The sequence below is a fragment of the Pseudophryne corroboree genome, chromosome 9 (assembly GCF_028390025.1).
Source record: "Pseudophryne corroboree isolate aPseCor3 chromosome 9, aPseCor3.hap2, whole genome shotgun sequence".
NCBI classification, from domain to species: Eukaryota; Metazoa; Chordata; class Amphibia; order Anura; family Myobatrachidae; genus Pseudophryne; species Pseudophryne corroboree.
Window position 1 is genome coordinate 111,077,753 of NC_086452.1, and position 26,677 is coordinate 111,104,429.

The window sequence follows — 26,677 nt, forward strand, 5'->3', positions numbered from 1 at the left end:
TGTCAGGAACCCTCCCTGCAAACACATGGACATGCCTGCGTTTTTCCAGGCAATCCCTGTAAACGGTCAGTTGACACCCACAAATGCCCTCTTCCTGTCAATCTTGTGATCTCCCATGCGAACGGATCCGTTGCACAAACCCATCGCTGAGCGGCGATCCGCTTTGTACCGGTGCATACGCATGTGCAGTTTGGACCTGATCGCCCTCTGTGCAAAAACGCACAGCAGCGATCAGGTCTGAATTTCCCCCTATGTCACATTCACAGGTCAGCAAAGATGAGGTATAGGCATTGATCTAAGAACACAGAAGGAAGCTGACATTGATCACTGGAAAAACAATATTCCGAGTGTGTCAGCTGAAATCTAGGAAACCATGTATTTTCATGTATATTATGCTAGCCATGCATACCAAATATGCAGTTTATGCTGTTAATTGCTCCAATAATATCGGTAGGCATGAATTTAATGCTGTGAGACAGTAGTTGAAAATGGGCCTAATTCAGACCTGATTGCAGCAGCAAATTTTTTAGAGCTAATGGGCAAAACCATGTGCACTGCAGGAAGGGGGGGGGGGGGGGGGGCAGATGTAACATGTGCAGAGAGAGTTAGATTTGGGTGGGGTGTGTTCAAACTGAAATCTAAATTGCAGTCTAAAAATGAAGCAGCCAGTATTTACCCTGCACAGAAACAATATAACCCACCCAAATCTAACTCTTTCTGCACATGTTATATCTGCCCCCCCCTGTAGTGCACATGGTTTTGCCCATTAGAGAACAAATTTGCTACTGCGATCAGGCCTGAATTAGGCCCCATGTTCTCTAAGTAACAATAAAATGTAATTCTATATAATAAAAAAAAACATTGTTAGAATTGTTATTTTTTTCTAATTGAGTAGAAAAAAGTTTTGTTGAATGCTACAAATATTGTTTTACTGTAATTGGTGTTTCTACAAGATAAATATTGTTTGTGTCTGTGTGTACTAGTCTAGAATATTTTTTCCACAATAATATGAAGCACAAGTCTTAATTATTTAAAGGTGAGCCCTGCCTTTCCCTACGCTTCCTCCAGTATTTCTCATATCATTGGTTAGCAGAACTCCTAATAGTGACAGTAGTGAACACAAAACTGGTCCATACTGTGTGCAGGTTATGAAAGTGGCACATTCACCATCAAGGTGTTGATAGGTGCACAGCCGCAAGCATGGAGACCATGGTCGGAGAAAATCCACCTGCCAAGGACGCGCCAATCCAAGGATGCGCCAATTGGTAGTGAGTGTCTCAGACTTTGAGCATTTGGCCACACAGGTGTTCCATAGGGATGGACTATGTAGCGGCATTTTCATAAGCTCACAGGCAAGCGACCACGTATAGGCGCTGCTGTGTGCGCTTATGGCTATGACTCTGGCTCAGAGTGTGTGGCAGAATGTGGATATATGGATATGATATCTAGGGCCACTCTCGTAAGCTTCCACCTCACAATGCTATGCAATATCACAAAGTGATCAAATGTAATACAGGTTGAGTATCCCATATCCAAATATTCCGAAATACGGAATATTCCGAAATACGGACTTTTTTGAGTGAGAGTGAGATAGTGAAACCTTTGTTTTTTGATGGCTCAATGTACACAAACTTTGTTTAATACACAGAATTATTAGAAATATTGTATTAAATGACCTTCAGGCTGTGTGTATAAGGTGTATATGAAACATAAATTAATTGTGTGAATGTAGACACACTTTGTTTAATGCACAAAGTTATAAAAAATATTGGTTGAAATGACCTTCAGGCTGTGTGTATAAGGTGTATATGAAACATAAATGCATTCTGTGCTTAGATTTAGGTCCCATCACCATGATATCTCATTATGGTAGGCAATTATTCCAAAATACGGAAAAATCCGATATCCAAAATACCTCTGGTCCCAAGCATTTTGGATAAGGGAGACTCAACCTGTATTATAATAATATTGTAGTGTCTTTGTACTAGTATAGTCATGAGTCTGATTACACTGGTGTTTCTTTGTTTTTTTTTTTTTGTTTTTTTTTCTATAAGCATCACTATACTTTTACATTTATCAATTACATCAATGCAAATCTGTCTAAATATATTGCCAAAAGGATGAGGTTGTATGTAGCCTAAAGGTGGGCATATAGAGTATATGTAGCCTAAAGGTGGGCATACACGGGCAGATAAAATACCTGTCTGACCGACAGGCATTTTATCTGACACTGCAGGTATCACAGGCATACTGTACACTGGGAGATCACTCACAGTGTATGTCACGTCTTATGTCACAGTGTATGTCACCGGTGCTCCACCCTCAGGGGGAGACATTTCCCCATTCCTTCCCATATGAAGGAAACGGGGAAATATCCATCGGTAGGCCGCGATAGGGCATACACTGCCCAATGCGGGCGAAATTACACTTTCAAATTTTCGCATCACAGGGACATGATCCGGCATGTCCAGCCAATCGATATTACCGGATCAAGTCACCCGTATATATGCTACAATAATCTGGCCAATCTGCTGATATCGGGTTGATCAGCCAGATAATTGTAGCGTATAAGTCCAGCACTGTTTGGCAGAACGATGAAAATATTATAATTGATCATCCAATTTGTGATAGTTGTGCTCGTTGATAAATAAGACCCACAGCCTGTAACATGGCAGTTAGGAACTAATTGGCTGGTATTTTGGTGGATATTTAATTATCTAAAATAAAAATCAGGAAATTGTGATATTTATGTTTTCTGGAGATGGAGATAAGTTTCTCTCTTCTCCAGTGGCAGTTTCTGTGCAGTCCAAAATTCAAATAGGGAGCCACACCAACTGCCACCGCAAACACTGCCAAACATCACTGTCCAGGACTCGGGTCTATTTACTAGGCCTTGGATGGAGCTAAAGTATCAGCCAATCAGCTCCTGTCATTTTTCAAACCCAGCCTGTGACATGGCAGTTAGGAGCTGATTGGCTGGGACTTTATCTCCATCCAAGGCTTAGTAAATAGACCCCTAAGTGGCAGTTGGTGTGGCTCCCCTCTTTGAATTTTGGACTGCACAGCAACTGCCACTGGAGAAGAGAGAAACTTATTTCCATCTCCAGAAAACATAAATATTCCAATTTCCAGATTTGTTTAGATAATTATGTTTATTGAATATCCCCCTTTATCTCTGTCCACTTTCTCTCTCTTCAAGGCTTAGTATATAGACCCCATAGATTGATACAGTGCTAAAAATGGTTGACCTGTACTTCACAGATAATGAATGGTTAGCTTCTGATTTCAAATACGTTCTTCATAAATTAATACATAACATTTTTTTATAAGGGTACGGGTCGTTGCGTCGACTCAACTTAGGTCGACAGTCATTAGGTCGACCACCGAAGGTCGACATGGACATTAGGTTGGCATGCACTAGGTCGACATGGGCATTAGGTCGACATGTACTAGGTGGACAGGTGAAAGGGTCGAAATGAGTTTTTGGACTTTTTTTGGTGTCGTTTTCTTCGTAAAGTGACGGTGAACCCCAGCTAGTGCACCGTGTCCCCTCGCATGGCTCGCTTCGCTCGCCATGCTTCGGGCAAGGTGCCTCGCTCCACTACCGCTTCGCTCGGCACAGGTTACCGCTCCAATCGTAGTCCACGTGGATCGTCAAGTATGGAAAATCAAAAAATTGAAGAAAAAAAAAGTGAAAAACTCATGTTGACCTGTCGCCCTACTGACCATGTCGACATAATGCATGTCGACATAATGACTGTCGACCTAAGCTGTGTCAACCTATCGACCGTATCCCTTTTATAATACAGAAGTAGCAGCGTGCGACTTTCTGTAGCTGTTCTAGAACAACAAGTCAAATCAGACCCTGCCAAGCAGAGGCTGCATTAGGTTAATGGTTTATTTCTATCTGTATGGGATTGGATTATTGTAATACATACAAGCATTTCCTAATTGAGAATATTGTAACGCAGAGGCATGCAGACCCTCAGACTTGGCACATAGTCAAAACTCAGACAGTCAAAATGTAGACACCAAAATGTCAACAACCTAAAAGTCGACAGTGTCATAATGTCAACAGTGATAAAATAAATGTTGACAGTCAAAATGTCGACAGCTAATATGTTAATAGTTGAAACAGACAAATCATAAGGTTGACAACCAAAATGTTGACAGTCATAATACTGATTGCACGTAGCTTACATATACTAATTGCAATGAAACAGTGGAAAGAATAGCGATACAGTTTGATTACAATTAGCATATGTACACTGATTGCAATCAAACATATGCTAATAGTAAATAAACAGGGTGGGCACCGTTTACACTGCACACGGTTGTTAACTGTTCTGCTAGCGCTTGGAAATCTCCAAGCATCCTGAATCCGGCTCTCCCAATGCTGTAAACGTGACCCGGGTCGGATGACCCAGGTCAACCACTCACACTTAACCTGGGTCCTTCTCATGAACAACCCTGCCGCTACCCGGGTTGGATTCCCAAATTCCCAAGGTGTTTGATAAAGGTACTGTCACAGGGACAGCATAAGCATGCCTGACAAGGATGTGGAACAGCAGGGTGTGGAATTCAGTCCGGGTATTCAGTTTGATCAAGTCTGAGCAATAGCAAGCATGATTGCAGACACCGGTCAGCCTGCTGTTAAAAAGGTTTTAGACACAAGAGGCAGGGCTCCTGATGGTGAATTAGCCGCCCAGGTGGTAGGCCAGGGGAGTGGCTACTGTTAGGGGTCCTGGATCAATGGTCTCTGGAGAATTTACACCCTGAATGATAAGAACTGCTGTGCGCAATTCTGTAACGTGACTTGCTGGTAACTGTTTATGGGGTATATGCAATTAGCGGCGAATCGCGGTGAATTATCGCCGTTTTTTAATTCGACACAATTCGACAGGTGAATTCCGGCAGGTGGCTTCCGGAATTCACCATATTCAATGAAAAACGGATCCGACAGTCCCGCGGGCGAAAAACGGCCGATTTGCCAGATTTTGCCGCGATTTAAAAAAACGGGGAAAAACCCGGAAAAAAATGGCGTGGGGTCCCCCCTCCAAAGCATAACCAGCCTCGGGCTCTTCGAGCTGGTCCTGGTGCAAAAAATACGGGGGAAAAATTGACAGGGGATCCCCCGTATTTTATACACCAGCATCGGGCTCCACTAGCTGGACAGATAATGCCACAGCCGGGGGTCACTTTTATACAGTGCCTTGCGGCCGTGGCATTAAATATCCAACTAGTCACCGCTGGCCGGGGTACCCTGGGGGAGTGGGGACCCCTTCAATCAAGGGGTCCCCCCCCCAGCCACCCAAGGGCCAGGGGTGAAGCCCGAGGCTGTCCCCCCCATCCAAGGGCTGCGGATGGGAGGCTGATAGCCTTGAGTAAAATGACAGATTATTGTTTTTTCCAATAGTACTACAAGTCCCAGCAAGCCTCCCCGCAAGCTGGTACTTGGAGAACCACAAGTACCAGCATGCGGGAGAAAAACGGGCCCGCTGGTACCTGTAGTAGTACTACTGGAAAAAAAATACCCAAATAAAAACAGGAGACACACACCGTGACAAGTACAACTTTATTACACACTGCCGACACACATGCATACTTACCTATGTTGACACGCCGACTGCCACAGTCTCCGACGATCCGAGGTACCTGTGAAAAAAATTAGACTCCCCTCAATCCAGTGTCCGGGAGATAATCCACGTACTTGTTAAAAAAATAAAACGAACACCCGTACCATGCCAAACTGAAAGGGGTCCCATGTTTACACATCAGACCCCTTTCCCCGAATGCCGGGACACCACGTGACTCCTGTCACTGAGGTCCCTTCAGCCAATCAGGAAGCGCTACTTCCGTGCCGCTCACCTGATTGGCTGTGCGCGTGTGACCTCAGACAGCGCATCGCAAAGCCTCTCCATTACTTTCAATGGTGGGAACTTTGCGGGTAGCGGTGGGGTTAACCCGCGGTCAGCCGCTGACCGCGGGTGACCTCACCGCTGACGCAAAGCTCCCACCATTGAATATAATGGAGAGGCTTTGCGATGCACTGTCTGAGGTCAGACGCACACAGAGCCAATCAGCAGAGTGCAAGGACGTTGCACTCGCTGATTGGCTGAAGAGACACTTCTGTGACAGCTGTCACGGGGGTGTCTGCATTCGTGGAAAGGGGTCTCGTGTCAACATGGGACCCCTTTCAGTCCGGCATGGTACGGGTGTTCGTTTATTTGTTTTGCCAAGTACGAGGATTTATATCTGGACACTGGATTGAGGTGAGTATAATTATCTTTTATTTTCAGGTACCCGTGGATTCTACTTGGAGAAGAGGACCGACTGCTTCGTGTCAACATAGGTAAGTATGTGTGTGTCGGCAGTGTGTAATAAAGTTGTACTTGTCACGGTGTGTGTCTCCTGTTTTTATTTGGGTATTTTTTTTCCAGTAGTACTACAGGTACCAGCGGGCCCGTTTTTCTCCCGCATGCTGGTACTTGTGGTTCTCCAAGTACCAGCTTGCGGGGGAGGCTTGCTGGCACTTGTAGTACTATTGGAAAAAACAATAATCTGTCATTTTACTCAAGGCTATCAGCCTCCCATCGCAGCCCTTGGATGGGGGGGACAGCCTCGGGCTTCACCCCTGGCCCTTGGGTGGCTGGGAGGGGGACCCCTTGATTGAAGGGGTCCCCACTCCCCCAGGGTACCCCGGCCAGGGGTGACTAGTTGGATATTTAATGCCACGGCCGCAAGGCACTGTATAAAAGTGGCCCCCGGCTGTGGCATTATCTGTCCAGCTAGTGGAGCCCGATGCTGGTGTATAAAATACGGGGGACCCCTACTCTTTTTGTCCCCCGTATTTTTTGCACCAGCACCAGGCGCAGAGCCCGGTGCTGGTTTTAAAAATACGGGGGATCTCCTGTCAATTTTCCCCCCGCATTTTTAGAACCAGGACCAGCTCGAAGAGCCCGAGGCTGGTTATGCTTTGGAGGGGGGACCCCACGCCATTTTTTTCCTGAATTTTACCATTCCATCTAAAAAAAAAATATATATATATATATATATATATATATATAATTTTAAAAAATATATAAATAATACTTGTGCCTCCAAAAAAGACAAACCAAGTACCTAATCCCTTCTAATATAAATAGATATGCTATTATCAATAAAAAAAAACACAAAAAAAAACATGTTTTAAATTTTTTTTATTAGTTTCACCCACCAAAGTGTGGCGGATTGAAAATGTCGAATTTACTGTCTAAAAGCACTGTTGTCGAATTTCCAAACTTCAATTGAATATACTTTGGTCGAATTGCAGCACTTGTATCATTGCAGAAAAGTCGAATTTGACAAAAGTCGGATTTCAAAAAGTCGAATTTTGAAAGTCCGTTTTTTGGACGGAAAGCACTGAATTGCATTGACGATTTTTTTTTTTGGGCCGAAAAATTCCCGAAATTCGACAATTTCGGGAATTCGACCGCAATTGCATATACCCCTATGTCTAGTTGTGAATTGTCTACCTGTGGAAAAGCTGTGGAAAATAAACCTGCAGTATGGAACTTTTATCCGGTGTATGTGATCCTTGTCACAGTACATAAAATCAGAATATTATATTTTTTTGGAACCTAGAAGGTAGAACCACTCAACACATTACTATGAACCAAAAGGTAACATTATTATTATTATTATTATTATTATTATTAATATGATGATTGATTTATTATTATTATTATTATGATGATGATGATTGATTATTATTATTATTATTATTATTATTATTATGACTAATAATAATAACCAGTGTTCTCCCCAGGATGTTACAGCTGTGCTGCATTAGGAGTAGTTAGAGAGGGGGGGGGGGACACTGGGGGTTTGTGACTATCACAGAAGGTAGGCAGCAGCACAATCTAGGGGTATGAAAAAGCCAGTGCATCTGCTGGTACTCACCACACACACTCTGGTAGGTTGTTTCAGGGGTTTACAAAATAGATTTCCGTTTAGAGTGGCTTGTGTTACTGCAGATTATAAATCACATTTAAATAATTAATTTTGTCTTGTAGAACATGGGATTATAGGGAGCTCTCCGATAGAGATTAAATGTTTCCTAATTGGTATTAGCTACACTTGAAGCCTTATAATGCAGGCTTATTCCTCGCCATTGTAGTAACAGTACCCAGCTGGGATCTGTCCAGAGTGCTGGTGCTGAAACAAATCTGCTGTTTCCTGGCTGACATTCAGCTGTCTTATTAGCAGGGTGCCCGCATCATGGGGGTCATTCCGAGTTGATCGCACACTGCAACTTTTTGCAGCCCGTGTGATCAGATAGCCGCCGCCTATGGGGGAGTGTATTTTAGCTGTGCAAGTGTGTGAACGCATGTGCAGGGGAGCTGTACAAAAACATTTTGTGCAGTTTCTGAGTAGCTCTGAACTTACTCAGCCACTGCGATCACTTCAGCCTGTCAGGTCTCGGAATTGACATCAGACACCCGCCCTGCAAACGCCTGAACATGCCTGCGTGATCTCCTCTTCACTTCCAGAATACCACCCTGGAACGCCTTCCTGCTGTCAGTCACCTTGCGATTGAAATCTTCGTTAGAACATTCGCTGCCTGGTGTTCCCTGTCGCCGAGCAGCGATGCGCCTGCGCATTGCGGTCACAGCTCATGCGCATTCCGGACCCGATCGCATGGCTGCAAAAAAACTGCAGCGTGCGATCGGGCCGGAATGACCCCCGCAGTCCTAGAGACAAACCAACAAGTTAGGCTTTCATAGCAACACATTTCTTTGTCAAGTAAATCAACTTAATCTTTGTTAATTGGTAAATAATATTTTAGCTTGCAAAATCTTGGTATCCAAGCTGCTTTTTAAGTGATTAATGTACACATATGGCATTCATCTGTTGCAGCAATTATTGTTTTACTGTATTATTTATTAAGAATTTACATCAACATAATAACTCGTAGTTCAACAACAAGAAGCTGTGTTGTTGGCCGGAGTACATACCTTTTACCAGTGGCCGAGATCCTGGCTGTCATGATCCTGACAGCGGGTTCACGTCCACCAGTATGCCGGCAGCGGGGCGAGTGCTAGAAAGCACCTTGCAGGCTTGCTGCGCTCGCCATGCTGTGGGCACGATGGCTTGCTGTGCTTGCCACAGGATCTATACTCCCTCTATGGGTGTCGTGGACACCAATAGAGGGAGAAAAGCCTGTGGCGTCGGGATTCCAGTGGCGGCATTTCACCGCCTGTCGGGATTCCGACGTCTGCATTGTGACCGCTGGGTTCCCGACAGGCGGTCTCGTGATTACCTTCCTGTTGGACTACTCTTTTTTTTTTTTTCTGCTGTAAAATTAATAAACGTTCATTACATTTTACAAAAAATCTAAATATTTATTAGTTCGCAGAAATATTCATCAGTTCACACAATTCAGTAATAGACCTAATTAGCAGCATCAATATGGAGATTTTACAAACACCAGCGCTGCCTGGGGATCCAACCTGTAAAGAATGAACCAAAAAATCTAAAAATAAATAAAAAGAATAAAAAGAAAGAGGAAAAAAAAAAAAAGACAAACGTATGAGAGAGAAAAAAGCCAAGGGAAGGCGTATGGAAAGTTAGATTGGGTAAAGGGAAAATTGATCTGTAACCTTGTAAGTTAAGGCTACTTGGTCTCAGTATATATTAGCATCTTTTTGGTGTGATACGCTAAATGGTACTTGCACCCTTTCTTATACTATGGCTGGACACTTTCAGTCCAAACAGTGTACCTTATGCATCTCAGTGGGATCAAACTAATTATACAAGAGAGTCAGCACAAGATAGGGTCCAAATCATCCAACTACAGTATAATGTCACACCTGCATTCTACCACATTTGTTATTCTTTATAGGTGGAGGACCACACAAGTAGTGCAAAGGGTAATCAAGCTAATGGATCATACATTATATTGATAATAATATTTAAGTGGGAAAGGGTGAGGTATAATTATGACATAGTTGCCAAATTTTCCCTGACAAATTTATTTGGTTAATTTTACTTGTGCTGATTTATGTTTTTGCTGGTGGGTGCCCATTACACATTATGCCACACACCGTAATGCCCATTAACAGTATGCAACACAGTAAGGCTTCTAATTACTTATAAATTACCTGCCTGTTGTCAGGGCTCTCATGTTCTTTGTCATGTGTTTCATGCACATTGTCAGGGGTTTCATGCTCTGGGTTCCATGCTCACAGGGGTCTGAGGGTTGCCAGGGGTTTCATGCACGTTGCCAGGGGTTTCGTGCGTGTTGCCAGGGGATGAGAGGTGCGACCCTTCAGAGACCTTTCAGTAGTACTGCATACAAAGAAAAGGTTGCAGGTGCACAATTCGGGATCCGGTCTGAAGATCGACAGTGTCTAGGTCGACAATGTTTAGGTCGACCACTATAGGTCGACAGTCACTAGGTCGACATGGATGGAAGGTAGACAGGGTTTCTATGTCGACATGTGCTAGGTCGACAGGTCTAAAGGTCGACATGAGTTTTTCACATTTTTTTGGGGGGGGATTTTTTCATACTTAATGATCCACGTGGACTACGATTGGAACGGTAAAGTGTGCCGAGCGAAGCGAAGGCACCATGCCCGAAGCATGGCGAGCGAACGCGGTGCACTAATTTGGGATCCCGGTCACTTTACGAAGAAAACGACACACAAAAAAAATCCTCATGTCGACCTTTAGACCTGTCGACCTAGCACACGTCGACCTAGAAACCCTGTCGACCTTCCATCCATGTCGACCTAGTGACTGTCGACCTATAGTGGTCGACCTAAACATTGTCGACCTAGATACTGTCGATAAAACGAACCACACCCGCACAATTCATATACCACCAATTTATTAATAATAATCATTGCAATAAAATTTAGCATTTTGAGCGAGGTTCTTCGCATAGTTATGGACATCAGTAACGGCTTTCCCACCACGTCCAGTTGACCTCAGTTGGGCAAGTCCATAACATTTTGGGGGGTACAAATGTAGGGCACGGGACTCCCCAAAATGAAGCAGCTAAGTGACCCCAGGGCAACACTAAAGTAAAACAATATACAGTGAAAAAGTGAAAATAGGTTAGTGAGAGAGGCTGCTGAAAACAGCAGGGGTAAATTAGTGAGAGGTAACGAAGTGAGAAATAACGTTTTGAGAGGTAAAGTAGTGAAAAGTAAAGGTGGGAAATGAGTTACATTAAAATAAAACACACGATAGGGATGAAAGTAAATATGAAAATAAGTGTTAATATGTATTGCTCTTGAGGCCAAACAGCCACAGCAGTCCAGGGGGACCCACACCCCGGAAATCCACCCCCCATCTGATAATCCGATATACATTTGTGCAGGACTCGCCTTCCTCTGCATGCAGTCTAAGAAATGTCAGGAACCTAATTAATACTAATATATCGGACAGGTGGGCGTGGGTGCTTCCACCAGGCAGAAGGGGTCTCTGGCCTTCTATTGTGTATGTTACACAGCATTAGGTATACAGAGGAGGGGTCCTGGGGTGCACACCGGTAATGAGAGGTGCGACCCTGCGGAGACCTTTCAGTAGTACTGCATACAAAGAAAAGTTTGCAGGTGCACAATTCAAACACTACCAATTTATTAATAATAATCATTGCAATAATGCCATAACTATGCCAAGAACCTCGCTCAGAACGCAAAATTGTTTTGCAATGATTATTATTAATAAATTGGTAGTGTTTGAATTGTGCACCTGCACCCTTTTTTTTCTATGCAGTTTCATATACATTGCCTGGAGTCTCCTGCTCGTTGCCAGGGGTCTCCTGCGTATTGCCAGGTGTTTCATGCACGTTGCCAGGGATCTCTTGCGACTGCCAGGGGTTTCCTGCGCATTGCCAGGGGTCTCCTGGCCGCAGCCCCAGTAAAGTTTAGGAGGGTGGGTGCGGGCATCAGTGAGTATACCGCTAGCCCCCGCAGCCCCTGCAGTGGATTGAGATGCTCTGGGGGCTGCGGAAGCGCTTCTGTCCATTGCAGTGTAAAAAAACCCTCTTAAAATGCCCGCCACAGAGGAAACAGGTGCTAGAGATCAAATGTGACCTCTAGCGCCTGTTTCCTCCTTGGCCGCGCCCATTTTTGGTGGGGTTGTTTACACTGCAATGGACGGAACGCTTTCGCAGCCCCCAGCGCTAGGGATGGCCATCGGTAGGTTATCCATCGATGGTCACAATCGATGGTACCATTGATGGATAACATTGATGGTTTAAAACCATATGTAAAGGAACCATCAATGGTTTTACCCATCGATGGTCCCCCCTGCATTACCACTTACTGATCTGCAGGCCAATCAGAGCCCGGGGGCATGTCTTTGCGGGTGCCAGGGGGCAGGTCCTACCTCTGTGCCTTGACACTATGAGGGGGAAAAAAATTCAGTAGCACTAAACCATCGATGGTGGGAAACCATCTGGTTCTCCCCCATTGATGGTAAAAGTATTCGACATTGTTCATAAACCATCCATGATTTCGAATCATCGATAGTCGATGGCTATCCCTACCCAATGCATCTCAATCCACTGTGGGGGCTAGCAGTAACTTTACTGGGACAACGGCTGGTTCCGTGGGTGCTCCTCATTTTCCATGGGTGTTCGAGCCCGGGAGCACCCACGGAATCGGTGCCTATGCTTGTGACTATTTGTATGATGTCTGTAGGTGAACGCCAGGACTTGGGGATTGGTCAGGTTTATTCTAACTGTACCTGAGACTCTTCTTTTTTTTCAACATAATAATCTAGGGCAGATCCTTGTGTAATGTAATTTCACTGGAACCAAAGACCAAACCGTATTATCTCATAATATACACTGCATTGAAAATTGTTCTTGTTCATCTATAACAGCATATTTATGAAAGAAAGGAACAAAATCAGAGAGGGTTCTGTGTCCATATTTATATCCTATTACTTACATGTGGTTTGCAGGCTTAATCTAAAATGCAGAACATATACTTGCCTTATACCCCTTTTACACCGCCAGCATATAACACGGGTTATTGCACATGAATGTGCAGAACCCGTGTTGCTGGTTGGTGTAAAAGGGGCAAGTTGCAATAATCTGGGTCGAGTGACCCGGTATTCCAACTCGGGTAGTTAGCGGGGTTGAACATGGCAAACTGTGCTGTGTAAATGGTAGCTGGGTCGCATCGACCCGGCTTACCGTTTACAGTGAATGTACGGGCGGCGCTTGGAAATCATGTGATCTTCAAGCACCGCCCCCGCCGCTTCATCGGCGACGTCACCAACCCGCCAATATGCCGGATTTGTTAATGCGGTGTGAAAGGGGCCTGACGCCGGTTGCAGCTGGGTAGCACCCGTGTCAGGCTCCCGGCTGTGACCCGCGATATTTGGTCTAAATATCATTGTAATATGCACTGAGCAATTAACTTATACTGATGGTGTATTATACTGCATAGGTAGGCTTACCATATTGTCCCTTTAAAGCGGGACACTCATGAATTACACAGGTTCTGTGGCTGGCTGACTTCAAGCCTACATTTCACCTGGTTTTATTACCCACAGAACCTTTGTAATTCATGAGTGTCTCGGTGTAAAGGGTCAGTATGGTAAGCCTATGCACAGGCATCACATTTATTTTATCTATTAGCAGTTATTTATTATAGCGCCAGAATAGTCAGTTGTGTTTAATCAGATAATAGCTCTTTATTATAATCATCAAATACCTATATTTCTGTAATGTGCTTTTGTCATCACACATATTGTGCAGTGTCTTTTTTTTAGCTTTCTCTTATATAAAAATAAAATACATTTCATTCTAGTTGTGATAAAAGGAGAATATTTCATATATTAAAAATATATTTTCATTTGTTAAATAATGGAGATAAGTAAGGAATTTCATTTTAATGTTATATTTGTTTTCAACTTGATTTATGTAATTATTGTTAGTGTTCGTTATAACTGGAAATTCTGCATGTGATTCCACGCTGACGGCTGGCTGATATATTGTTTACAGAGAGAGCGCGGGAATTCCTGCACAAGACTGGAAGATTTATTGTGATCGGAGGCATCATCTCTCCTGTGCATGACTCTTATGGGAAGCAGGTAAACGTCTCTTTTATTTCATGTACTGGTTACTTAAAATAAATATATGATTATGAAAGGAATAGTGACGCAAACAGTATTTTATTGATTGTTTACTAATTATAAGGTGTAAATTGCAGTACAGGTTGAGTATCCCATATCCAAATATTCCGAAATACGGAATACTCTGAAATACGGAATTTTTTAAGTGAGAGTGAGATAGTGAAACGTTTGTTTTCTGATGGCTCAATGTACACAAACTTTGTTTAATACACAAAGTTATTCAAATATTGTATGAAATGACCTTCAGGCTATGTGTATAAGCAGTGCCAGATTAAGGACCAAATGGGCCTGGAGCTGAAATTTATGAAGGGCCTATTGTATACCGTCACAGTGGGAGTGACCAGCAACAGCAGGATTGTGACTAGGGGTTGTGTCACCCAGGGTCCGCCACACATTGATCGCTCGCTAGTTACTTTTAGCAGCCGTGCAAATGCATAGTTGCCGCCCATGGGGGAGTGTATTTTCGCTTTGCAAGTGTGCGAACGCCTTTGCAGCCGAGCTCTGCAAAAACATTTTGAGCAGTTTGTGAGTAGCTCTGGACTTACTCAGCGCTTGCGATCACTTCAGTCTTTTTGGTGCCGGAATTGACATCAAACATCCGCCCTGCAAAAACACGGACACGCCTGCGTTTTCCCTACCACTCCCAGAAAACGGTCAGTTGCCACCCATAAACGCCCTCTTCCTGTCAATCTCCTTGCGATTGGCTGTGCGAATGAATTCTTCACTAGATCCATTGCACAGCAACGATGCTCTTTGTACCCGTACGACGCGCGTGCGCATGCGCAGTTTTGCCGTTTTTTTACCTGATCGCTGTGCTGCAAAAATCTGCAGCGAGCGATCAACTCGGAATGACCCCCATTGTCCCTTGAGTCTGCCAATAATTACAGCAGCCAGTCTCAAGCCAACAAGTAACTAACTGCAGGGTCTTTTTGGCTTGAGAGCGGCTGCTGTAATTGTTGGTGGTCTTGAAATTGGTCCGGAAGGGGACCGAAGCATTGACAACCGTTACTACAGCATGTGATGCAGGCTATACTGTTTCTGGTGGTATTACATTTCCATTCTTTCTTCTATATCTATCTACCTATCTATCTATCTATCTATCTCTCTCTACATAATAGGGTTGGGTATGTGTTACCGGCGGCCGGGATTCCGGCTACGCTCACCACAGGTTCTATTTCCACTCTATGGGTGTCATGGATACCCACGAGTGGGAATAGTCCCTTTTAGTCGACATGCCAACTGTCGGGATTGTCAGGCTTCGGGATGCAGGGGGAGGTATTGTGACTGGTGGTCACATAACTACATCCCATATATATCTATATATATCTATAGCTCTATCTCTTTCTATATATATATATATATATATATATATATACACGCTGGTATATTTTATTAGTAATAAATCGATACAGTTCAATCAATGTATTGGCCCAGAAGTGAGTATCAAAACAATCTAAAAACATATTAAGGATGGTGATATAGGTGCTGGCCAGTGTCTATTAGAAGTGTGTAGAATGTAATGTGTACAACACATACAACATGAAATATTTGCCAGTATTCAGGGTGGATGTGTGAGGGAAGTGTATGAAGACAGATATGGGCATGGGGAGCACCAGCGGTAAGTAGAAGTTCACTAGGGGAACACTTGTATAGCACTGTCCTTGAGATAATAGCTAGACGTCTGAGTGTGGGCTTGCGGTGTTGTGGTGCCTTGCTGATGTAATATGCCGGCTGACAGGTGGTATAACTTACGGTTGGTTGGAGGTGCATGCCTCTGTCTGTGCAGCAGCTATTTATCCCGGCTTCCCTTAGCAATAAGCAGCAGCCAGATAGCTGTCACGATCTTCCCGGGCCATCTTCACGGAGCCCCTTTTATTCACGTTATGCCAGGTAGAGCCCCTTTTATACACGTTTCACCAGGTAGAGTCCCTTTTATACATGTTGCGCCAGATAGAGCCAGATATACACACTGCGTAAGGTAGAGCCGTTATACAATCTGTGCCAGGTAGAGCCCGTTATACAAACTGCGCCGGGTAGCCTCTTTTTCACACTGTACCAGGTAGAGTCTGTTATACAAACTGCGCCAGGTAGCCCCTTTTATACACTGTGCTAGGTTTCCCCTTATACACTGTGCCAGGTAGCCCCTTATACACATTGCACCAGGTAGCCCCTTATACACATTGCGCCAGGTAGCCCATTATACAAATTGCACCAGCTAGCCGTCACTCACCATTTGGCGCCTGTGGTCCCGTGGCTCTATGCTCTCCTCATACATCCGCCCAGCGTGAAGCTGAAGGGGAGTAAGTAGTGGCAGGAGGTGGCCGGCAGGAAGCCTCCAATAGAGGGGGGTAGTCGGCAGGAGGCAGCGGTGAGGTGCGGGCAGTGTGAAGTGGCCAGGACGGGCCGGCTGGCCGGCAGCAGGAAGTGGTGGGGGGTATTGCGGTGCAGGCAGCAGACGGGTGCTGATGGCGCTGGTGGGGTAACTGCAGCCTCAGGCCAAAGCGCCCTGGGCGAACGCCCTGCTAACCCGCACCTAAAACCGCCACTGGCGGGATCCCCTGAGCTGGATGACCAGCGACCCTCCACGTATCCCCCTCCCCCCCCCGCAGCCAACACTCCGTCGACAACAAAGCCCCTCCCAGTGCACATAGTGCAGCCAAATGCACAAGGACCTCAAAGACCGAGTAACCACAGACATGCGCCTGAGCATAGCTTCCAATGTGAGCAACCCAGTCTGTGCGCGCAACTAATCCCAGCAACATACCCATATCACCACAGACACACAAAGTCTGCCCCCTCGCCTCCCTACACACACACACAGCCTGTTTCCCCTGTCCCTACACACACGTACAGTACATACATACATACTGTACATACACACAACCAAAGCCTGTTCCACCCAGCACCCCCCCCCCTCCCCACCCACACACAGCCTGTCCCCTCCAATCACCATAGACACACTCTCACCCTGTTCACCCCAGTCACTCACTACACACACCCCCAGCCTGCCCCTTCCAACACAAAATCCCCCAGACACTGAGCCTTCCGGAATCCGGACACAGCATGAGCACTAGAAAGACCGGGGGCGTGGCCTAATCACGGACCCGTGGCTACGCCCCATTTGAGGGAAAACTACCTTACCTTTAACATTGAGCAAGGATCACTAGCCGCCCTGCACAGGGGTCACGGGACCAGACAAGTTGCTAAATCACCCTGCATCCCGGCAAGCAAGGGGAGGAGAAGAGAAATGTTTCAGCGCAGGGAGGCTTTCTGGTGCTACTGACATGCTGGAACAGGAAAAACATTTTTTCCTGTTTCCAGCAGCAGGGGATGCTGTGGGCCTATTTTGATGGGGTGGCCTGGAGCTGCAGCTCCATCCGCCCCATTGTTAATCCGGCTCTGTGTATAAGGTGTATATGAAACATAGATTAACTGTGTGAATGTACACAGACTTTGTTGAATGCACAGTTATTAAAAATATTGTCTAAAATTACCTCCAGGCTGTGTATATAAGGTGTATATGAAACATAAATGCATTCTGTGCTTAGACTTAGGTCCCATCGTCATGATATCTCATTATGGTATGCAATTATTCCAAAATACGGAAAAATCCGATATCCAAATACTTCTGGTCCCAAGCATTGTGGATAAGGGATACTCAACCGTCAGTTGACATAATAATTCAAAACACACTGGAAAGGTTGCAACACTTGTTGCCTAGTAACAGCCTGGTTTTCCGCCTCTCTGCTCATCTAGGAGCACTTCTAGTTTAGCCCGTCGCCCACAAGCTGAGAGTAGACCTATACAGGCTGATTCTGATTTGGAAGCAAAGCAAAAAAAAAAGCAAGTACCTGTGCACCTTGGCAAAACCAGGCTGCATTGCAGGTGGGACAGCTGTAAAATGTGTAGAGTGATTTAGATTTGGGAGGGGCGTGTACAAACTCAAATCTAAATTGCTGTCCAAAAATTGTGGGCTGCATGCAAAAACAGCCAGTATTTATTTACCCTGCGTTCAAAAATAATAAGTGTTTTGCACACCTTGCATTGCAACATGGGGCCTAATTCAGACAGGATCGCTGCAGTGGCAGTGATCATAGCCTGATGCCCCATGTCTAGTGCTACTTGGCGAGTACAAAAGCAACGCAGTCGTGTGATGCTTTCGCACCATACTTGCCTACCTGACCCTCTCCGTGAGGGAGAAAATGCTCTGTTCCTGGACTTTCCTGGTAATGTATGATTGCCATCACCTGTAGTGAAACACCTTTCTTGTCAATTAACTAGCTCACCACAAGTGATGGCAATCATACATTACCAGGAAAGTCCAGGAACAGAGCATTCTCTCCCTCATGGAGCGGGTCAGGTAGGCAAGTATGTTTCGCACCTGTGCAAGGGTGGGGGGGGGGGAGGTAGGGCCTGTCATGCGGGGTAGACTATCCCTGTGCTGGGCGTCCCCCCGCATGTCAGAGAAACTGATCGCTAATTTTAGCACATCTACAACATACTTGCCTACCTGACCCTCTCCGTGAGGGAGACCGTGCTCTGTTCCTGGACTTTCCTGGTAATGTATGATTGTCATCACCTGTGGTGAAACACCTTTATCAATTAACTAGCTCACCACAGGTGATGGCAATCATACATTACCAGGAAAGTCCAGGAACAGAGCATTGTCTCCCTCACGGAGAGGGTCAGGTAGGCAAGTATGATCTACGATCAGGTCTGAATCTACCCCATGGTTCGTTCCAACGGCCTAATTCAGCATGGATCGCTAAGTAGTGCAGACACAAGTTCATTTGTGTTTATGTGCAATCAATCGCAAATCTGCGAATAGACACAATACACTCCGATGTCAGTGTGTACCCTTCAGCAACAGACCATCGGAAGGTTTTTTTTATTTGTTTGTTTTTGCTTGCTTTACCCAACAAATATCTAACCCATATTATGTCACTTAATGATGTGTCATTAAACAATCAAGTCATTAAACATTGCAAAGTGTTGATTTTGAGGACTTAATTGTTCAGTTTGTTCAACGTTTCGGTTGAATGCTGAATTTACCGACAGATAATAAAAAAACAAAGTGCTCTAATTAGGTATGCATCGGGGTATAAAGCTTAGCCAGGCATTAACACATCAGCTGGGCGTGATTTTGCACTAATTGTGCAATTATTAGCTGAAACATCACCTTTCATGGTTGACTTCCACAGTCTGCGCAGCTCCATAGCAGCACATAAGCAGCAATCACTGTGAGTATTTTACGGTTGCCTCTTAGCAGATTTGTGAATGCACTGCCCAGAACACAGGCACGAAACACCCACTACACCTCCTCCCCGTTACACGCACCGTTTTGCAGAACTGCAAAGCTGTTCCACTGACACGCCTCCACCACGCCTTTTCCCCGTTATCTATTTGCGACCTATTTTTGGTTTGCAAATCTGTTAAATTATCACAGTTCGTGATCTGGCACAAGCGCGCTGTGATGTTTGCGCACGCGTAGTTTGCTAAAAATAACCAATTGCGCTGTAATTTGCAATTGCGACTGAAACTGAATCAGGCCCCAGATATAAAGTTACTTGCTTTTTTGTTTTTGCTTTGCTCTCAAGTCCCTCCAACCCCATAGTCCTTGCCAGGGGCGGATTGAGATGGAAAACCAACCCGGGGTTTGTTGAGAGGGGGCCTCCTCATAGGGCCTGATTGTATGCAACTGCAGCCTTCCCTGCGTCGTTTTTTGCAGACCAGGGGCAGATTGGGAACTAAACGTGGCCTTGTAAAATTTTGTAGAAGTAGCCTGACATGGGCAGCACAAGAGGTATAACATACTCTGTAGCCATGGCAGCATCACTGGATGGCAGCTTTGCAGTCTGTCACTTGGGGGGTGGGGCCAGATGACAACAAACAAAACACATCTGCCTATAAGGAATCTTCCTGGTGAGCCCTACAGGGGGGTAGACACAGGAGATTTCTCCCGGAGATGTGTGCTGAGCGAGGGGGGGGGGGGGGAGGGCGCCGCTCGTTTCACTGAGCGATCTCACTAGATTGGGTGTGCATGCATGCCCAATCTAGAGCCGGCGGTAGCGACGCGCGGAGCCTCGCATCGCTGTCGCCGGCACCCCTACACACGGAGCCATGTTTTCTTAATTTCTAAGCAATCTAGTCAGATTGCTTAGAAATTAAGTGAACATTGCTCCGTGTGTACCCCCCTTAAGGCCAATCCGCCCCTGGTCCTTGCCGTGACCTGGTCGTGCCGCAAGGTTCACCAATGCAAACCCAAAGTGTTTTCTGCAGCATATTCTGTACCCTTCATAAATGAGGTACATTGAATTTGAAGTGATGCTGCTGTTCAGCCTGTGTGATATTGTTGCTTAATGTAACAATGACTGAGCTTACATAGCACAAAATCTTGTCGGCTGTCTGTATTTTATATTCTTTTCCTCTTTGTTACATAAGACATTGGAGGAAAATTATGTCTAAGCTAATTAAATGCTTTTTGTGCATATCAGTGACTACAGTTGTCAGTCATTGCTGCAGCCCTCAGCACATTGTGTCCCATTCCATTTCCATAGACTATAAAGGTTCTGTTGTATTGTGTTTGTATCAGATATGTCTTATCTAGCTCATGATAACTACTCTTATTCTTGGTACCAAGCGATCATTCTTCTCTTGTCCTGCCTTCAGATGTTTCTAATGTGCTTCACTCAGCGCAGGCAGCCTACTCTCTCTCCTTCCATCCTGCTCTTCGCTCTCTCCACTCTTCTCCCGTCAGCCCTCTCAGTGTAGATCTCTGCATTGATTATCTTTCATTTCTAATGCTCTATATTCCCTTGCGTTAAGCTATTTCTATTACTGTCTCTTTTTCCCTGTGGTCTGTGTTTTATTTGGGGGGGGGGGGGGCGGCACTGTCCCTGACCTTGGTCTGAGCAGTGCTTTATTTGCTATGCAGTACAGCTGCTGATGCTCAAGTAACAAGGTGGCAGTACTCAGCTATAGTTACACTTTCACAGAAGATTTGCGGTACTGTAGCTCCAGCACTCAGCATACAGTAACTGTGCAGAGAATTATTTCTCATTTATTTATTCATTTCTGAAATGATGTAGCTGATCTCCTTCTGTTTCTGGAACTAGTTATAAGTTACAAGAATGAAATATTTGGCCCCAAAACATAATGGAATGTGCTGAGGATCATGTGCTGAGCCCATGAGGGTCTGCACAAAGTGCACCAGTTATGAGACACAAGGGCTGATTTGCATGCAGTGCCGACAGGTAAAAGGTAGACAGTGCTTAAGGTCAACAGATACAAAAGGTTGACATGAGAGTGCTCAACAGAAAGTTTATATATATATATATATATATATATAGAATACACAAAACCCGTCACTCCACCTAAAAACTAGAACCAGTCCTGGTGCCCTCACAACAGATGAATAGGAGATAGCAATGGTGCGGCACTCAGAGACATTTTTCGTCAGGAAATAAAACTCACGGACACAGCGGTCACTGATTCAACGTTTCAATCCCCACAGGATTTTTGTCAAGAAAATCCTGACAAAAATCCTGTGGGGAGTGAAACGTTGAATCAGGGACCGCTGTGTCCGTGAGTTTTATTTCCTGACGAAAAATGTCTCTGAGTGCCGCACCATTGCTATCTCCTATATATATATATATATATATATATGAATAGTTTTTTTTTATTATATATAATAACTTCGCCTGCCCATATTGGCAAAAGGCCCTTTTTTTAGGTAAGCTGCATGAGGTACCAGTAGTTGGTGTACAATTGAAAACTAATTGTTGTGGTTGGACCTCAACATAAATACACAATTGTAGCGCATTAAGGAACTCCTATACATATATATATATATATATATATATATATATATATACACCTGTATAAAATGTTTTTCCGTCTTTTGCTTGATTTTCTATCCATGTGGACTACGCCTGGGAATAGTAACCTTGCCTGAAGCGTGACAAGTGAAGCAAGTTTGCGAGGGTACATGCTTCCACAGATTGTGCTTAGATATGGTTAATCAAACAAAATGACACCCAAAAAACAAAAACCTTGTGTTGACCATTGCCACGTGAACTTTTGTACCGGTCGACCTTACCCAATGTGTCAACCTTTTGACCCTGTTGACCTTTTGAACCTGTCAACTTAATACATGTAGACTATTTGGGGTCGACCTAATGACTGTCTAGACTGTGTAGGTCTTCTATACCACACCCTTACAATTGTGTATGAAATTGCTAAATTGTCGCACAACGCATGTGTCCCCCGGTGTGCACACAGAAATACAGTAGAGGCTCCCATTGGAGGCCATACAATGCAATCACACGGAGCTGTTTGGTCATTTAGGCGTGTCTTGGGAGTTTTGTGGGCATGTAGAGAAGGGACCTCCTGTTTGATGACAGTTGTGGCCGTGGATAGAAAAACAGTGGGTGCATTGGATTCCCACATGAAGCCACACGGATCTTAGGCCTATTGAATCCTGCATTAGCACAATGTAGTAAATCAGGTTTCAGCTGCATCACGCAAAAATACCACTTTACTCAGGAGCAGTCCAAATATGTGTCCCTTTTATAGACTAAGAGGTCGCCCCTGAAGTGTATCAGGTTTCCCATCCCTGTTCTTCATAAGGTATGAGGTCAGCATACCACTCGTCAGGATCCTGGCTGTCACAATACTGACGCCGGGATTCCAACAGGGGCACTATACCGCCGAGGTAGGTGATTCCACCCCTATGGGTGTCCCCAACACCCATAGAGGGAGAATAGACTCGCCATGAGCCCGCAGCGTGGCAAGCGCAGCGATCTCGCAAGGGGCTTCGTTTTGCTCGCCACCCATCCGGCATTCCACCGCTCGAGATTCCGATGTCGGTGTAATGACATTCGGCATCCTGTGCAGCAGGATATCATACTGAACCCCTTCATAATATTGCTAATATTCTCTCTCATTCTTCTGTAATTATCGAAGAATGAAAGTATACCTAAGGACTGCGTACAGCGGAGTCAGTCCTTCTGTGAGAATGCATATGATCAATACTGATATCCCACAGAACGTCAGCCTCTGCTACTCTATGTGTGTAGGTGGCACACGTTATAAGGTCCAGCTGTTGCTCTTGACTGAGAACAGTGATGCAGTTTTCTTCTTAACGGTATAAAAGGAGAAGAGGTGCTATCGTTTTTCTAACATGTTCCTTCTTGTTATGGGGGGTAATTCTGAGTTGATCGCAGCAGCAAGTTTGTTAGCAAAACCATGGGCACTGCAAGTGGGGCAGATATAACATGTGCAGAGAGAGTTAGATTTGGGTGGGTTATTTTGTTTCTGTGCAGGGTAAATACTGGCTGCATTATTTTTACACTGCAATTTACATTTCAGTCTGAACACACCCCACCCAAATCTAACTCTCTCTGCACATGTTATATCTGCCCCCCCCCCCCCCCCCCCCCCCCACCCCTGCAGTGCACATGGTTTTGCCTACCTGCTAACAAATTTGATGCTGCGATCAACTCAGAGTTAGGCCCTTGGTTCTTTGTCTTTATGCACTGTACATCTTCAGTATAACTGTTTGGGCATAAGTCACTCTACTGCCATGGTAATATGATTCACAGGTCACAAACACCAATGTTACAGCTCCACAGTCTTATACTAAAAACGCTTGCTTGGCTGTATTAAGCAATATGTTTTGAGCTATTTTACTCTTAGTCATGGCAGTACCTTTATATTACTAAACATGAAGATATATTAATTTTCAAATTAAAAATAGTTCTGTATAATCTTTTAAAAACAAACATACAACATGAAATGATTTGTACTACAGTCAATCATACATAAAATGCATTTCAATATTGTTATCTCTGAATGTGTGTTCACATGTAGTAATAATAATACTATTCAGTTTATTTCAAAATCATGAGTTTATTACCTGTGTTCGTTCCTTAGGGTCTGGTCTCAAGTCGTCATCGTCTCAGTATGTGCCAGCTGGCTGTGCAGAACTCCGATTGGATTCGGTGAGATTGGGTCTGGGGCACATGGTGGCAATTAGGGACAAACAATATTGCAAAAGACTGAAAGTAGCATTGTTCTATAATGTTCCAGCTGCTGGACTGAGCTGTGGGTTGTAGGGGTTGGGCATACCGGGCGGTCAGAATACCAACACCAGGATGCCGTCTGCCAGAATGCTGGCAGGGGAGCGAGCCCACCAAAGCCCCTTGCGGCCCGCTGAGCTTGCCACGCTGCGGGCTCGGTGGCTCACTGCGCTCACCACAGGTTCTATTCCGGCTCCATGGGTGTCGGGGACACCCAGGAGTGGGAATAGCTGTGGCTGCGCTGCCGGCATTCTGGCGGTCAGGATTCCGGCGTCTGTATTCCGACCACCGGGATCCTGACTACATCCCGGTTGTAGATGTAATAACTGGAAGTTGCCCACAGTAATATGTCGGTGAGTAGGCGTTGTATAAGATGACAGGTTATCTGTGGGTACAAGAATTGTGCAGGATTAAGGTTACCTGTAGGTAGCCTGGCTCCAGGACAGTGGCAAGTGGGAAGTTTGGCTGGATGAAACATTTGGCAAACCGTAATGCAGGTGTCCTGCAGCGAGCTCAGAGAGGACAGAAACCTCCTGTGGAGGAAAGGGATTGTAGAAGGTGAAAGGCTCATTTAGGATTGAGATGCAATTTCTATAATAGTGCTGGCCAGCTTCTTAGGTTGAAGGACCACATTGTTGGTGATCTTCATGCAGCTTGAAGGACACAGGCACAAATAGTAAATTGCATATATGGTACTGTGAAAACAGCTATGCCAAATGCACCAGATAAGTAAATTGTAACATAATATGTTTCACTGCTGGTGAAGGATTCACATGTCCCTGGCCATTGATACAAAAATTGTATCATCAGGATTTTGCTGAGTACAGATTTAACCAATCCTCTTTTTTAAAGCGTTGAGGATTTTGGATTGAAGTCTATTAGACCATATTGATCCCCCACTGCAGATTAGTTTCAATCTAGCCAAATTAGCAGAGGTTATCCAGATGTCCTTCTCTTTATTCTCATGATATTCATTGCTGTTTTGGATTTACCCCTGATGAAGTTGTTTTGAGGAAAGAAGTGCACTTTCTAAGCACCCATTCTTCTACCTCATGGTAAGGGTGTGATACGGGAGCCCAGCGGTCGGTATGTCGGCGGTCACATGACCGATACGGCATCCCAACAATTAGCATACCGACAGGGAATGAAATAATTAATTTACCCCCTACCCTAACCCTAACCCGCTTGGGGTGCTGGCTTGGGCTGATAGTGGGGGTAGCGGCTAGGGTTGAGTCTCGGGGTCTCAGGGGGTGGCGGCTAGGGTTAAGTCGGGGGTGGCAGTTACAGCTAACCAACCTCTAGTGCCTAAACCTCCCCCCCTCTCCGGGCCCTAACTCTAACTGCCACCCCAGTACTTACCTTCGAGATGTCGGCGGTGGGTGTTCTGGGGCCGGGATTCTGATTGGTGTTGGGATTCCGCGATCAGTTACATGACCACCGACATCCTGAATGCCGGGATGCTGACCCCATCCCAATGGTAAGGCTCTTCTCTTCTTCCAGACAGCTACTCTTTGGCCCAGTACACTGATTGGGATACCAGAAACCCTCCTGCATTTGCCTATGTTGACGATAACAGAGTATATGTAGGTTTCTATATCCTAGAGGATGTAGGTGTAGGTATTTAAGAGGACAGCAGAATATGTGTAGGTGTAGGCATTCTAGAGGACGGCAGAGTATAAGTAGGTGTAGGTATTCTAGAGGATGGCAGGGTATATGCAGGTGTAGGATTTATAGAGGACAGCATAGTATATGTAGGTGTAGGAATTCTAGAGGATAGCAGAGTATATGTAGGTGTAGGAATGCGAGAGGATAGCAGAGTATAAGTACACTAGATGTAGGAATTCTATAGGACTGCAGGGTATATGTAGGTGTAGGAATTCTAAAGGATAGCAGAATATAAGTAGGTGTAGGTATTCTAGAGGATGGCAGGGTATATGTAGGTGTAGGAATTCTAAAGGATAGCAGAGTATAAGTAGGTGTAGGAATTCTAGAGGATAGCAGAGTATAAGTAGGTGTAGGTACTCTAGAGGATAGCAGAGTATAAGTAGGTGTAGGTATTCTACAGGATGGCAGGGTATATGTAGGTGTAGGAATTCTAGAGGATAGCAGAGTATATGTAGGTGCAGGAATGCGAGAGGATAACAAAGTATAAGTACAGTAGATGTAGGAATTCTATAGGACAGCAGGGTATATGTAGGTGTAGGAATTCTAAAGGATAGCAGATAATAAGTAGGTGTAGATATTCTAGAGGATGGCAGGGTATATGTAGGTGTAGGAATTCTAGAGGATAGCAGAGTATAAGTAGGTGTAGGTATTCTAGAGGATGGCAGGGTATATGTAGGTGTAGGAATTATAGAGGATAGCAGAGTATAAGTAAGTGTAGGTTTTCTAGAGGATGACAGGGTATACAGTATGTAGGTGTAGGAATTATAGAGGATAGCAGAGGATAAGTAGGTGTAGGT

At 44.9% G+C, this 26,677-nt stretch overlaps 1 protein-coding gene across 1 annotated transcript in view; it reads left to right on the top strand.

Moving 5' to 3' along the window:
* The window catches only part of NMNAT2 (nicotinamide nucleotide adenylyltransferase 2), a 96,806-nt gene that overhangs the window by 51,672 nt on the left and 18,457 nt on the right, over window positions 1-26,677 (top strand). The window contains exons 2-3 of the mRNA XM_063939764.1: window positions 14,006-14,094; window positions 24,070-24,137. Of these exons, the coding sequence (XP_063795834.1) occupies window positions 14,006-14,094; window positions 24,070-24,137 (157 nt within the window). The remainder of the gene's footprint in view (window positions 1-14,005; window positions 14,095-24,069; window positions 24,138-26,677) is intronic.